Source organism: Montipora capricornis, chromosome 13 (assembly GCF_036669925.1).
Source record: "Montipora capricornis isolate CH-2021 chromosome 13, ASM3666992v2, whole genome shotgun sequence".
Lineage (NCBI taxonomy): Eukaryota > Metazoa > Cnidaria > Anthozoa > Scleractinia > Acroporidae > Montipora > Montipora capricornis.
The window spans coordinates 24377374-24392373 of record NC_090895.1 but is presented as its reverse complement, the minus strand read 5'-3'; the positions used below and the strand labels follow the sequence as shown (position 1 = coordinate 24392373).

Here is a 15000-nt window from a genome sequence, read left to right as displayed (position 1 = left end):
ATAGTATCTACTGACGTTACGCAAATCATTTGACTCTGAAGATGACTTCCGCTCAGGTTGTCGAAACGTCAGTCAATGTCATCTCAAACAGTCCTTCTCAGGACTACACTCACCCAGAAGATCGTACTTTACTTAATTATAATACTTTTTCCGATTATAAACACTTACATTGCACGTTCAAATATCCGAATCTAATACTGGATCCAGCATCGTTGTGCGCCTGGCAAGAATATCGTCCATGTTGACTTCTTGAAATCTTCAAAATGTGTAAGGGTAAATTGTTTGAGATAGCAACACTTGAACCGTCGGTCAGATTCCATTGAATCTTTGGGGGTGGATAACCAGTAGCATTGCAGAACAGGCTTGTTCTGGAAGATTCGTTCACGGTGAGATTCATTGTCCAATAGGAAATCGCTGGGGGATCTAAACGCGTGTAGAAGGGCACAACAAAACAAAACAAAATTTATAATTAGGCGTTTTATGAATCCAGGGTACCTCTATTTTGAGATTTATGATATCAAATGATGGAGGAAACCGAAACGCGTAACGAATCGAAAGGCACGGTGGCTCGGCGTGGAAAATTAGAACAAAAATTGACAATGATAAACCAGTTTTCTCTGGCGAGTGATAAAATCACTTCGTGATGTTTAAAACACTTCTCAGAAACAGAGCACAGGTAACCAAGAGCGCATATCTTTGCGTTCTTGACTCAATCAAATTTTTCAGTTTTTAACCAAACACAAATTATAATCCTTTTGTGTTTGGGTCGTCTGAGAAAAGAATAAGACGAGCAAAAAATGGTTAATGCGTCTTGATTTAGGCGACTTGGAAAACGTACTTCCGCATAGGCTGTTTCAAGTTGTCTGCTCCATCTTAAATTTGTGAAAGACAAACAACCTCTTGCCCCAGGCACATTATATCGTAAAATTTCTAAAAACAGCTAATTATACATATTTTTCTCTTACAGAACGATTCTTTACACCGACTAAAGCTAACCAAGCCGGCTCAATCACTCAGTCTTCTCAATGCCTCACGTGTCCTTCTCTTCCTTTGCATTTGATGAAGAGTTAAACAATGAGAGTAACAGAAACATATTAGGCAGGGTTATACAAGAGACGCAAGAAAGTTTTAAAGAATTCCCGAATTCTACTTTGAAAGTGAACGGGGTTTATCTTAGCCGGAAGTACCTTTCTTTGTAACTTAAGAAATAAGGTATCTTCAGAGCAGCTGAAGTACAATCTCAAGTCTAGTTTCATCCCTGCCTAATGAGTGTTTGAAGCAGATCAAAGCACGATAAGGCTTCAAGGAAGTCTGAACGTTGATTTGCGTCTCTGTCACATTTATTGCCTACTTTGGTCCCAGTAGAAACACGCATAATATTGTAAAAGGCTCATGTACTTACACGATACATGTAAAGTTGCGTTAACCACATCACTCCAGTTTGCTGATACATTTGTCACAGTGCAAGTGTAGATCCCTGCATCGGTTCTGTTAACATTCTTCAGATTCAATCGACTTGTATTTGACAGCACAGCTTCACCATTACGCCTGCTCCACGAGTATCTGAGTCCACGTATGTCGCTGCCATTGGTCGCATATTGTGTGCAGTTGAAGAAGGCATCGTCCCCTTCCTTAACTATTTGATTTCTTGGCGAAACAACGATTCCGCTTGCTGTTAGACAAGAACTCAAAATCACACACCACAAATGATGCGTAACGGAGGCTATTATAGCAGATTGCACAATTTTCATCTTGTTAACCAACTGCTTCACAGAATAATTGCATTTAAAGATCTTAAAACTGAGCTCTCACTTATATATCAACAGCACATTTTGTTTAAAACTGCAACAGTCCTTACGTAAGACCCGACAACCTAATGGAATTAATTTAATTTCCAGTATTGAAGTATTCACGTCCTCAAGCCTTCCAAGCGTGAATTATTTCAAGCGAATCCGTGGGTGAAAATCAATTTAGAGGGTGCTCAGTAAGCGCCAATATCTATTTTAGTGAAAACTTGTACTCAAGTACGAAGTTGACCGATAATATATAGACTTAGCCAAGCCTAAAGGCGGAGCCCCCTGGTTATTTATTCTTACTGCCTGTAGGGTTAGTGAAAATGAAAGGTTTTCGAATTTTCCGCGTTTTGGTGTTTCCGGTTACTGCAAGTCATTTTCTTTGCTTTCTTCTAAATAAAAATTCATTGCCCAACTTAGCGAATTCCACGGTAAATTTCAAGCGAAAAACCAATATCGCATGAATGACGAAGCGATGAGTACGATGTCGGTTTTTCAAAATGTACTTTGCAATTCAGAAGTTTGGCAATGAATTTTTCTCGAATCTCACGAGATTTAAAAGAAAACAAGCACACCCTCAGCGAGCGAATGGAAAAGGAAGAAAGCCATTTCGGAGTCAACTGTTAATAGCCAGCGAATAGGAATCACGCTAAAATTAGAAACCGTCAGGAAACTTTGTCAGTTCACGGTCAAAGTAGAGTTTTACTGATGTACTTTATTCTCTGAGATCATTCACATTTTGATGTACATGTATTTCATTGAAGCACGCCAGCTTGGCCTGGAAAAAGAATCTCGGCAAATAAGGCAATGCACGGGCAACCAAGAAAGGACAAACTTCAAACAAGATCCACTCCAACAAATTACCTGTAACTACCGACCGTCGTCAGTTTATTTTATTTGCATATTTGCGTTTTGGTTCGCACTTCCGGTCACATGATAGTCATGTGACCGGAGAGCAGATGGGAGAGCTAGGCGCCACTTTTTGTTGTTGTTTTTCTGCAAGAGCAAGCAGTTCTTCAACGTACAAGTACAAGTATAAGGACACGTCCACTGTATACTTAAAGTGACATCTTTGGTGCAAGTAAAGGAAGCAGTATTCAGGAATAAATGCTTTAATCAGGGTTCAATTTGTGTGGAACTAACAGTTGAAGAACTGCTCGCCGAATCGATTGATGTTTTGGTTCTCCGGGAGAACACAGCTTCGACGAGTTTGAGTTTCATTGATCGGATTTGGAATTTGCTTTCAAGGAAAGTACGGCATCAAGTAAGGATTTGTCTGTTATTTGTCGCATTTGCGTTTGGAATTTGTTCTCAGGGAGAACATTTATTTGACAAGAATTTGTTGTGATTTGTCGCATTTGGAACTTTGTCGCGTTCATTGGAATTGAGTCACATCTACGGATTATTCAAGCTCACGTCTAGTTCGATTCTTCGCGGAGAAAGATATTCTAACAGGGATTGGTTCTTATTTACGTCTGGATTTGTTGCTCATTCAAGTGTGTGGGAACGTTTTGGATCGTTTTGTTCTCGGGGAGAACATTGGTTTATGCGTACGATTTTCGTGTTATTTGACACTGCATCACGCTCGTTGCTTTGCGAGAGTTGTTTTACATGTACAACCTTTGAGATTTGTGTGGGACGTTTATATTATTTATTTGCTATCAGAGAAAATAGTGGATTTCTAAGATATGTGACAATAGCCATCTTGTTTGTGTTTGGAGTTTATTTTGTTTTGTGGCCAATAGTACAGTGGAGTAAAACGTCTGTTCGATCAGCGCCTGTTGCTGACAAACTTGAACAACAAAATGACCAGGAAACTCTGTCAGAGGGCAGACTTGGAACCCAATTAAGAAGAAGTTCCCGAGTTAAAGTACCATCTAATACAGATTTTGAAAGTAGAACAGCTGAGAGGCGAATACATTGAAACGTTCCTGTGCAGGTTATGTTGCAATCCTCACGAGACTGCGAGGGAACATTCAAGGCATAATTGACAACTGTGGAACTTTGGAGGACTTACAATTAAAGCGATATTCGTATGAAGAAGCTTGGAGGAGATTCGTGAACACCCATGGAGAGTGCATTGAATGTCTTGATGTTCTTAGTCGTTATGAAGACGTCGAAAGGGCCGACGCTAACTACAAGGAGCAGATGTCAAAGAAAGCAACATTTGACAATGAAATTAAAACGTGGAAATTCCAAGTCACATCTAGTGTTAAGAAACGAGAGAACGACTTAAAATCCTATCCAATAAGGTCAAGGAAGAGTACGAAAAGCGTGTAAACTGGCTCAAGTTCAGCTTCATTAGCAGTGGCGAAGAAAAGGGAAAAACTTGCCCTAGCCCAACTGAAGACCAAGCAAGTGCTGCAGGAACAACAGTTACAGCGCAAATTAAGTGAGCTTCGATTTGAGAAGGACATGTTGGAGGCTAAGATGGAGGAAGAGCGGGCTAAAGCGAGTTTTAATGTGTATGAAGAGTTTGAGAATCAATGCAGGAAGAGTCAGTATAGGGAGCGTTTAGCAGAGTTTATACATTATGGGAATCAGGCACAGAATGTGGCTCAGTCGCAGCTGATCGAGCCACACGAACAACTAGTACAAGAGCTTGCACCTCTGGAGCAGGTGCCTGCAATGAGAGAATCATGAATTTACCTGCTAAGACATTTCAGCCAGAAAGCGTTACAGTGCCCAACCCAGTGTTCTCAAAAACCGAGCATACAGTTTATGTTGATGAAGCTGGAACAGGTAAACATACAGAGCAACTGAATAACGCAAAGGACACTGAAGCATTGAGAAATCCACCTCTAAATCCATCAGTGCTAAATTTATCACAACAAGTACAGACACCATAAACAACCCACTTTAACACCAAAGAGTACTCACAATGGCCAACTCAGGTACCCTGGTCCCAGACCCCTGGTGCAGTTCCAGCAGAATGTTATATGCGAGAACCAGTATCGGTGACACCAGATAGCAGAGCAGAGATAGTACAAGCACTGCGTCAAGTTGTTTCTGCCCCAAAGATTGAGTACATGAGATTCGATGGAGACCCCATAAAGTATGTTTCGTTCATGCACAACTTTGAAACCTGCTTGGAGAAAGATAACCCCGACAACTCAAGGAGATTCCAGCTATTAATCCAACACTGTTATGGCAAGGCAAGGGATGCCATTGAAAGTTGTGTGAATCTACCGGTAGACGAGGTATTATATGTAGCAAAGAGTACCTTACGCGAAAACTTTGGGCTACCTCACATCATAGCCAAAGCACATATCAAGAAGTTGGAAGACCTACCTCCCTTGAAGCATGCCGATGGAGCAAGTTTACTTGAATTTGCCCGCCATTTAGATGTTGCCAATAGAACACTGTCAGGCATGAGGCCTGAATACGTCAGTGATTTGTATCACACGAATACGTTAAGCGAACTGAACAAGAAGCTGCCACAGTTTATGAGGGTCAAGTGGACAGAATGTGCAGGAAGGATTATTTCATTTGGAGCGAAACCTAAGTTTGCAGACTTCCTTAAACACTTAAAGGACAGAGCTGCGCTTGTTAATAATGAGTTTGGAGAGGATCTTAACGCTGCTCCTTCGAAGGAAAGGGAGAATGTGAATCGCAGAGACCAACGAGGTCGAAATCCTCGAAGACTCATGTCACTATTTGGAGGTGTCCGAGGTCGACAGGGAAATGGGGGACAGAACCAAACAATGCCTGCTTGTACCGTTTGTCGTGGTCAGCATGGATTGTGGAGGTGTGATAGGTTTAAGAAGCAATCTCATCAAGACAGATGGAAAGTAGTACATGAACAAAGCCTTTGTATCAAGTGTCTCCAGAGCAGTCATTTTGCAAGAAACTGCCCCCAAAACTCAGTTCAAATGTCAAGTGGATGGATGTAAGAAGGAACACAACACACTGCTACACCCCTCTCCAGCGGATTCAACCCCGCCAAGTGTTAGTACAAACCAGCTTAATCAGGAAGGAACAAGGGTGAACACCAACAGTGAAACCAGTGGAGTAACTAGTGAAAGTGCTGCCGTAACTGCTGCAACTGGGGCCGGCGAGCGAGTCTGTCTTAGTGTTGTTCCAGTCAAGGTCCTAGCTGGACTTCACTTTAGCAGGGATGACGGGCTCAACCAGAGTGGAAAGTCAACAAGTAAATCTTTTGGTGATGTCAATGGATGAATCAGTGACAGTGGAGCTTTTAAGCGTCAGGACAGTCAAGCATATGCCTATAACTGAGAGCTGTATAGCCAAGAAGGAGGACCTTGAAAATTGGCCTCATTTGCGTGATATTGAGTTACGACAGTTGGACATAACAAGCGTCATGTTAATTGTTGGTCTTAAAGACAACCCAAGCTTGTTCTTGCCGTTAGAATGCCGGGCTGGTGGCAAAGGAGAACCAGTAGCAATTAGGTACAGCCTGGGATGGACGGTGATAGGTCCTGTTGGTGGATAAAGCTGTACCGCCGAACGCTCAGTCAACTACCTACGTATGGAAGATAGCTCTGTTGTGTGCGCAGGTGGTTTAGATTTTGAAGATTATGTTCTTTATAAGGACCACAAGAAGAGTGTTGTGTTGTCCACAGGGCTAAACACTGAAGATGCTTATGAAGAAAATGTTGCAAAAATGAACTGTGTCTTTGAACTAGAATGTAATGCCAATGAACCCAAGCATCGTTTACAGATAGATGAAATTGATCGTCAAGCTCTGGACGATGAACTTAGTCAACAGTTAGAGCGACTGTGGAGAACAGATTTTCAAAACTGTGAAGTCGAGACGCGAGTTTGTGCATCGTTGAAAGACAAGAGGGCCCTAGAAATAATGGAGAGAACTCTTAAGATGGTAGATGGACACTTTCAGGTTGCCCTGCCTTGGCGACATGAGCCACCATTTTTACCTAACAACAGGGTAGTTGCAGAGCGAAGAGGTTTGCTTCTAAAGAAACGACTCCTGAAAGACGAAGCCTTGTTGGAGAAATACAAGACAACAATGGCTGATTACATTGAAAGTGCCCACGCTGAAAAGGTCCCCGATGAAGAGTTAGAGATAAAGGACAGACCGGTGTGGTACCTACCTCATAATCCCGTAACTCACCCTTTAAAGCCCGGCAAAGTGACGGTCGTTTATGATTGTGCTGCCAAGTACGGAGGGAGGTCACTGAATCAACAACTTTTACAAGGACCTGATCAAACAAATCAATTAGTGAGTGTCCTTAGTCGGTTTAGACAAGAGCCCATTGGAGTGGTAGCTGACATTGAAGCGATGTTCCATCAGGTGCTGGTGGAACCTAAGGACTGTGATGCACTTAGATTTTTGTGGTGGCCCAATGGAGACTTGTCTCGAGAGTTGGAAGAGTATAGAATGGTGAAGCTTCTATTTGGTGCCACATCTTCCCCGAGTATTGCTAATTTCTGTTTGAAAAAAACTGCCGAGTTACATGGAGAAGGGTTTGAGGAACAGACAATGGAAACGGTGAAGCGTAACATGTATGTGAACGACATGATGAAGTGAACAAACACTACCGAGAAGGCAGTTGTGCTGGTGAGTCAACTCCAGGAGCTACTAACAAGAGGTGGTTTCCATTTGACAAAGTGGTATAGCAATGACAGAGATGTGCTAGCAGCGATTCCAGAATCTGAAAGGGCTAAGTCATTTGCAAACTTGGATTTAGAGAAATTGCCGACCGAATCCGCTCTAGGTCTCAAATGGAACACAGAGGACGACAAATTTGTGTGGGAGGTCTTGGAGAAGATCCTTCAAATTGCTAATCAGCGGCCAATGACACGCAGAGGAATAGTGTCAGCTGTTTATTCTCTCTCTGATCCCCTGGGTTTCATCGCACCATACATCATGAAAGCAAAACTGTTGTTGCAAGCCCTTAGTAGAAAAAACATTGGTTGGGATAATCTCATTGGGGAGGCTGAGAAAATCCAGTGGAGGCGATGGCTGGATGATCTTCCCAAGTTACAGGAAGTGCAAGTAGATCGTTGCTTCAGACCCAGAGAGTTTGGCGAAGTAAGAGAAGTACAGTTACACCTTTTCTCAGACGCATCTCGTCCAGGATACGCATCGGTTGCATACCTCCGTGCGAAGGACGAGAACAGTCAAATTCATTGTGCATTCGTAATGGCAAAGGCAAGGTTAGCCCCAGTGCGCGAGATTTCAATTCCAAGGTTGGAATTGACAGCCGTAGTCATCTCCGTGAAACTCTCTAAGATTAGCCGTCAAGAATTGGATATGAACTTCCAGAAAGTGTTCTACTGGACCGATTCAATGTCAGTGTTGAAGTGTATCAACAACGAATCAAAAGGATTCCACACGTTCGAATCCAATCGTTTGACGGTGATACATAATGGATCTTCCCACTCCGAGTGGCATTATGTAAACAGAGATAATAATCCTGAAGATGATGGCTCAAAGGGACTTAAATTGGATGACATGTTAAAAAATGATCGTTGGTTGATAGGTCCGGAGTTTCTTTGGGGAAATGAGAGCCTCTGTTCAAGGATGGTTGAAATTCCAGCATTGAAAGATGACGACCCTGAAGTCAGGAGGGAGACTCAGATTTACACCGTTGTTGTTCAAAGTAAATTCGTGGAGCCCTTAATAGCACGCTACTCGTCTTGGTGGAGGTTGAAAAGGGCTGTAGCCTGGTTAGTGCGGTACAAGGCGTACCTTTCACTGAAAGTTCAGCTGAGTAAGAGGAGCGCTTTAGTTTCAAGTGAATCCCAAATCCAGAGCGGCGAAGTGCCATTCGTGAAATATGGCCACTTGAACGTAGCAGAGCGTAGCAGGAGGCCGAGAAGGAAATCCTCAAGGAAGTACAGCAAGTGTCTTTCCCTCAAGTTATTGAGGTTCTCTCATCAGTAGGAAGTTCCGATGTAGACGGTTGTGTTAAAAAGGTCCTTCGAAAGGCAGGAACGGCGTTGCATCAGCTCAACCCACGCTTAGAGAATGGTTTGCTGAGGGTTCTTGGCCGACTAACACATGCCCCGGTTCCTTATGAGAAGAAACACCCCATTATCCTTCCCTACAAGCATCATGTGACGGATCTGATTATCAAGCAGTATCATGAGAGTTTGGGTCACATGGGTGAAGAATGTGTTTTGTCTTCTTTAAGAGAAACATTCTGGGTGGTCAAAGGAAGGTCAGCAGTGCGACAAGTGTTAAGGAGATGTAAAGACTGTCAGCGAAGAAACACACGCCCGGGAGAGCAGTTTATGGCAAATTTACCTGAAGAGAGGCTAATCCCTGACAAACCATCCTTCACATTTGTTGGTGTCGATTATTCGGGCCAATTGAAGTAAAGCAGGGCAGATCCCATGTTAAAAGGTATGGTTGCCTATTTACGTGTTTGACAATGCGAGCGGTCCATATAGATGTGGCCTAATCCTTGGACACTGTCTCAATGATAAATGCACTCAGACGATTCATCAGTATCCGCGGTTGTCCTGAGCAGATAAGAAGTGATCGAGGTACAAACTTTACTTTAAAGGAAGCCATAGAGGGATGGAATCAGCAGAAGATCAACAGTTTTTGTGGACAGAAGATGATAGAATGGATTTTCAATCCACCAGCGGCGAGCCACATGGGCAGCATCTGGGAGCGGATGATACGTTCTGTGCGCCAGATCTTGCGAGCGATGTTGAGGGAGCAGGTAGTCTCCGATGAGGTCCTCTCAACCGTTTTGGCAGAGGTGACGAATATTCTCAATTCCAGAACCCTCTCAAGAAATAGCGACAGTCCTTTCGACGAGCAACCATTAACCCCTAATCATTTGTTGCATCTGCACCCATGCCCAAGTGTACCTCCAGGGGTCTTCGACAAGGACGACCTCACCTGCAGACGTGCTTGGAAGCAAGCGCAGTATCTTGCCAATTTGTTCTGGCGTAGGTGGACGAGAGAGTACCTGCCCACTCTGTTGGAAAGGAAGAAGTGGACTGAGCCAAAAAGGAATTTACAAATTGGTGACTTGGTGCTTGTAGCAGACGAAACCTTTTCCAGAGGGAAGTGGCTGCTTGGAAGAGTCGTGGAAGTTATTGTGAGCCGCGATGGGTGGGTGCGGGCAGCGAAGGTGAAGACAAGTGCAACAGTAGCGACATGTGCCAAACGACGGTACAGAAGAGAACCTGTGACCGCAGCCAGTACCACCATACTTACACGCCCAGTTACCAAGTTATGTTTTCTGGAGATGGATGGAGTGGCCGATAGAGTAGGACCAGTTTAAGTGATTTTGCAGCAGTGCAAGGAGATGATTTTATGAACGTTAATATGAACATTGGCTTTGATAGTCATGAACACTGATTCTGATTATTCCTTTATAACGTTGTGTTTAGTGGTAGTCGGTAGCTTATGTTTGTAAATGAGATTGCTGTCGGTGCATTCTCATTTAGGGGCCGGTGTAATTACCGACCGTCGTCAGTTTATTTTATTTGCATATTTGCGTTTTGGTTCGCACTTCCGGTCACGTGATAGTCATGTGACCGGAGAGCACATGGGAGAGCTAGGCGCCATTTTTAGTTGTTGTTTTTCTGCAAGAGCAAGCAGTTCTTCAACGTACAAGTACAAGTATAAGGACACGTCCACTGTATACTTAAAGTGACATCTTTGGTGCAAGTATAGGAAGCAGTATCAGGAATAAGTGCTTTAATCAGGGTTCAATTTGTGTGGAACTAACATTACCTTTAGGTGCTTTAAGCAAACTTCTGAAAACACAAGCCAGCGGCAAAGTTCAAAACCGCTAAACATAGCATTGTTAAATGAATTTTAGTATTTAAACGGTAGATATAGGCATATTTTTATCCCCTGTTCGGATTCCCTAGCTGAAAATCTAGTGTTTCGAAAATTATAGGGATCAAAGCTTACCTTTTCGAAAATTTCAGCCAGAAAAAAAAGGTCTCCCGAAAATTCTAGGTGACCTTTTTAGGGTAAAAACTAGTCCAGTTCTGGACCCCCTCTCCTGTCACGCAACGCCGGGGAGAGAGGGTCGGTTAGTCAGTTTTCTAGCTAACGGCTACTGCGCGTGTGTTCACCTAGCTTGGCAATATGGCGGAAGCTTCGAAGGTATCGGGTGAAAAGTACAGGAGAATCTTTTCGGAATACGATCCTGTCTTTGTAGACGCGGTTAGTTCTGCAGCTTTGTCATGCAACTTGAATTTTTTCCTAAAAAAAGAGCAAATGCAAGCTCTAAGTGAATACGTAAAAGGAAAAGACGTTGTTGTAAATTTACCGACTGGGTATGGGAAAAGTCTCATCTATTCACTATGCCCGCTAGTCTGCGAGTATGTTACTTTTGATATCTCCATTAAGCGCACTCATGGACGACCAAAGACTTTCTCTTGCTCAACTTGGTTTGTCAAGTTTGAAACTTACTCCAAACGTGTCCGAAGCAGATATCAGCCGAATTCAAAGTGGTGATATCCAAGTTATTATCCTTTCTCCAGAGTCGTTCGAGTGTGTTGTTGTGAAGAGAACACTGCAAAGCGCAAAGGAGCGCATTCATTGTGTTGCCATAGACGAAGCACATTGTATCGAAGAGTGGTTAGTATTTAAATTAAATTACATAATTGTGTTAAATTTTTGGACTGTGTATTTTTTTGGTTGTCCCCTTATTTAGTTTTATTAAGTTACTTTGCGTTTATTTTCATGGTTAAAAAAGCATTCTACATTTATAAAATTGTATAAAACTAAGAAGTGTCCTTTTTTCTGCTCAATTATCTGTCAGGGGCAAAGATTTCAGAAGTGCTTATGACAACTTGGGTGAAGTAAGAGCTTTGTTGTTACCAAAGTTACCTCTCATGGCACTGACAGCTACTATAACTGAAACAAGCCTGGCATATATAGTTAAAAAACTTTTAATGGATGATTTTACCCTGGTAAAAGGCTCAAACAACAGAATGAATATTTTTTATTCTGTTTCAAAACTTGAAAAGTACCAAGACAATGACTATGAAAAGATGGAGATGGCATTCACAAATTGTTTCCAGCTCATAATTCAGGACCTGAAAGAAAATGGCATTTCTGCAGAGCGAAGTATAGTTTTCTGCTTTAGTCACCGAGATTGCTGCGAGGTGTATGAATACTTCGAAAGAGTTAGGTAAACAGATGTTCCATCAAGATACAAAGGAGAGACTCGTTGACATTTATGTAAAAGTAACAAGTGAGTCTTGTAAAAAGGCAATTCTCAAGTCATTCACAGACAGAGCTGGGTGTCTGCGAATAATCATAGCCTCGGTTGCTTTTGGCATGGGTGTCAATTGTCCTGATGTTCGTAAAGTGATTCATTTTCGGGCACCAGCATCCTTATCAAGTTATGTACAAGAGAGTGGTAGGGCAGGTAGAGACAATCAAGCATCTCAGGCCATTCTATTTTACTCTGCTAAAGAATTTGGTGTAAGGAAAGCAAAAATAACTAAAGCTGCCACAAATCAGAATGAATTAAAAGAACTTGAGGCAATGAAAGAATATTGCGAGAATACAGAACTTTGCAGGCGATTTTGTATTCTTAAACATTTTGATGGCATTGCAAAAGCAAAGGATGAGTGCTCTGTTTTAACAAAACATAAATGTTGTGATATTTGCTTGCCTCTGTGCAAATGTGAAGATTGTGTTGAGAAAGTGCAAAACCTGGAAACACCTACGGGCAGTGAAACTGAAGAGGCAGAGCCAGAGTCTGCTTTTAATATTCCTAATTGTTTTATTTGTAAAAAGACACTAAAAGAAAAGCTATATGATTACAAAGATTCACTGAGTCCGGATGTTCTTTTAGTTGGAAATGACCTTTCAACAGGATTTTCCGATGAGGTTATCGAACAGATTCTTAAAGTTTGTGATGTTGTTAACACAGCAAAAGATATCATGGACAAAGTAGACCTCTGGGAGGAGAAACAGGCTTTTTATGTGTTATCTTTAATCCAGCAACTGAAAAATACAAGGCTCGATTAACCTTTGCCAAACTACCATTCTACAAAGACTAGAAATTTTGTTATTAGGTTCATATTTATTTGGTACTTTATTTGAATGGCTTCAAGACACTTAAAGACCTGCCAAGACTAAAATAGTTACATGTGAGCTTGAATCTGCTAATTTGTCTACACAATAATTGATATTGATGAAACATGAAACATGATATTGGTGAAACGTAAATGACACCATGTATTATAGATTTAAGACCAGCTAGGTGTCGCAGGTGTCCTACATTTCAAAGAGAAATTACTCCAACGTTGTTATTACATTTTACTTTTCAAGCATCACTTTTGCATTCAGTTGTTATACTTTCAATGTTCAGTTATCAACAGTTTAAAGATTTCAGTCTTCATTAGCAAGACATGCCAGGTTGCCACGTGCAAACTTTCTTACTAGTGTTTTCATCCAGTTGAGCAGAGCACTAGCAGAGAGGTCTTGCACTGGTGATCTGTTATGGGAAGGAAAGGCGGAATGCCTCCTTCCAGGAATGAAAGCAAAGACATCTTGACAGAGAAGATCATTCACCATTATTTGAAGATCCAATTCTCGGCTCATTTTACTGTGGCTTAACACTTGAGGGTGAACCTCGCAATGCTGATCAAAGTGTTTCAGCATTGCAGTTGTGTTGTTGGATGAACGTGCAATACGCTGAGCACTTACTGGGGTCAGATTTTTACCCATTGCATCCATTTTATCTTTAACACTACGCACTTCACTCTCCAGCCGCCGGTCGCACTCCATGTTATTTGCTCCTCCCTTTGAATTTACAAATCGTCCCCATTTCAACTACAAAGCCAGTTGTGGAGGCAAGACTGCCTTGACTAGTGCCAGGTACTTGAATGACTCAAAGGCATACTTAACTCTGTTGGATTGCCTGTTGACCCTCGCTTTGAAAATAAGCATGCCTATTTTCCAAAACTTTTCTTCACGATTGGCATCACCTTCCTTTATGGCATCTTCGTAATATTTGATAAGCATGCCGAAAAACATTAATGAGCATGCATAATTCTGCACATAATCCTCCATTTCTTCTGAGGTGTCATCCTCTGAGGTTGTTGCTGCCTCATCTGTCTGGCCCGCTGACGACAGCCAAGGCAGAAAGGTACTGTTTGGCTGAACCCCTACAGGCAATTTAAACTGAGTTTAGTTAGTCGCAGTGATTTTTTCAATTAAAAATTATTTTCAATACTACATTTAAAGATTTTGTCAAAGGCTGCACCCTTTGGGTCATTTTATTATACTGAATAGATTAGAGGTAAAATGATCAATAATTATTCATTCATTTATGGTTTGTGTACAGACTGATAAGTGTTTGCTTACCAGAAGAAGCATTGTCACCAGAATCATCATCTGTGGTTTGTTGTCTTGACTGTCTTCTTCTAGGGTTTTGATCATTGTAACTTGCTGAAAAAACAAATGGACTTACATTGTACAATTTTACATGGACATTTTGCTTTTTAATGCATTTTAAAACATGTTTATGAAATTTATGGCATAATGACCAGGATAATTTTGTGCATGCAATGTTATTTAAACTTTCTTGTCTCAAGTAAATCACATCATTATGAAAATATTAATATGTTAAAAGTAAAAGCTATTAAATCATTATTGGTAATGACAATAGCTCATCCCAGGTCATTCTGTTTTACATAATCATGGATGATTTATTCATAATTTGTATACAAATCTCCTTCTTTAAAATTTTACCTTCCACACTGCTGTGAACTTTACCAATGTCTGCCATTACGTAGCTGTCCAAGATGGCCATAGCACTCTGGTACACCCATTCTTTTTTCACTTTGGCATTTGCATTCTGGGGTGGTGGTAAATTCTGCTTTGGGACATCATCTGGACTTTGAAGTTCAAAGTACTTAATGGCTGCAGCTATACAATGGGCATCAGTCACATCAACAATTAAGTCTCTGGACTATAGTAATGTGCAAGAAAAAAAAGGAAAAAAAAATACACCAGTCATGTTATGATTTTTTAATTCTCCCTGAACAAAAAATCTCCCAACAACCTCCAAATGTTGCATTTAACGATGATGAGGAAAGCTCATACTTGGACATTATTTACATTGGGTTGACTAGTTAAATGTTAATTTTTTGTTGAATCAAGTTTATAAGTTCTCAATAGTAGAGTAATTTATACAACACAGCTTCTTTGGCTGTGGCTCTTTCGACAAAGGCTTAAAGTGGTACTATGATCAAAAAATCATTTCCTTTTTTTATTCAGATTTTGAAA

General features: G+C 41.4%; 6 protein-coding genes across 6 annotated transcripts in view; 4 read left to right on the top strand and 2 right to left on the bottom strand.

Moving 5' to 3' along the window:
- LOC138030732 (limbic system-associated membrane protein-like) overlaps positions 1 to 2029 on the bottom strand; it is a 22369-nt gene extending 20340 nt beyond the window's left edge. The window contains exons 1-2 of the mRNA XM_068878610.1: positions 1403 to 2029; positions 169 to 423 (exon numbers count right to left, since the gene is read on the bottom strand). Coding sequence (XP_068734711.1) covers positions 169 to 423; positions 1403 to 1751 — 604 coding nt within the window. The 5' untranslated portion in view covers positions 1752 to 2029. The remainder of the gene's footprint in view (positions 1 to 168; positions 424 to 1402) is intronic.
- A 2703-nt stretch (positions 2030 to 4732) lies between these two features.
- On the top strand, positions 4733 to 5686 carry LOC138030731 (uncharacterized). Its single transcript, XM_068878608.1, has one exon. It carries the CDS (start codon positions 4733 to 4735, stop codon positions 5684 to 5686), a length of 954 nt encoding a protein of 317 aa, XP_068734709.1.
- Positions 5687 to 6282: 596 nt separating this feature from the next.
- On the top strand, positions 6283 to 7302 carry LOC138030730 (uncharacterized). Its single transcript, XM_068878607.1, has one exon. The coding sequence runs from the start codon at positions 6283 to 6285 to the stop codon at positions 7300 to 7302; it is 1020 nt and encodes a 339-aa protein (XP_068734708.1).
- Positions 7303 to 7641: 339 nt separating this feature from the next.
- Positions 7642 to 9098, top strand: LOC138030729 (uncharacterized). The gene is made up of 2 exons (XM_068878606.1): positions 7642 to 8488; positions 8662 to 9098. The coding sequence occupies exons 1-2, from the start codon at positions 7642 to 7644 to the stop codon at positions 9096 to 9098; spliced, it is 1284 nt and encodes a 427-aa protein (XP_068734707.1).
- Positions 9099 to 9199: 101 nt separating this feature from the next.
- On the top strand, positions 9200 to 10018 carry LOC138030727 (uncharacterized). Its single transcript, XM_068878605.1, has one exon. It carries the CDS (start codon positions 9200 to 9202, stop codon positions 10016 to 10018), a length of 819 nt encoding a protein of 272 aa, XP_068734706.1.
- An 897-nt stretch (positions 10019 to 10915) lies between these two features.
- Positions 10916 to 15000, bottom strand: part of LOC138030726 (uncharacterized) — a 5169-nt gene continuing 1084 nt past the window's right edge. Inside the window, exons 3-5 of the mRNA XM_068878604.1 lie at positions 14464 to 14683; positions 14077 to 14160; positions 10916 to 10953 (exon numbers count right to left, since the gene is read on the bottom strand). Of these exons, the coding sequence (XP_068734705.1) occupies positions 10916 to 10953; positions 14077 to 14160; positions 14464 to 14683 (342 nt within the window). The remainder of the gene's footprint in view (positions 10954 to 14076; positions 14161 to 14463; positions 14684 to 15000) is intronic.

Excerpts from the sequence above, each read along its gene's own strand:
- LOC138030731 (XM_068878608.1), top strand. The coding sequence starts at position 4,733 with ATGCGAGAACCAGTATCGGTGACACCAGATAGCAGAGCAGAGATAGTA.
- LOC138030730 (XM_068878607.1), top strand. The coding sequence starts at position 6,283 with ATGGAAGATAGCTCTGTTGTGTGCGCAGGTGGTTTAGATTTTGAAGAT.
- LOC138030729 (XM_068878606.1), top strand. The coding sequence starts at position 7,642 with ATGAAAGCAAAACTGTTGTTGCAAGCCCTTAGTAGAAAAAACATTGGT. Across the intron at positions 8,489-8,661 it reads TTCACTGAAAGTTCAGCTGA|GAAGTTCCGATGTAGACGGT; the intron begins GTAAGAGGAGCG and ends TCTCATCAGTAG.
- LOC138030727 (XM_068878605.1), top strand. The coding sequence starts at position 9,200 with ATGATAAATGCACTCAGACGATTCATCAGTATCCGCGGTTGTCCTGAG.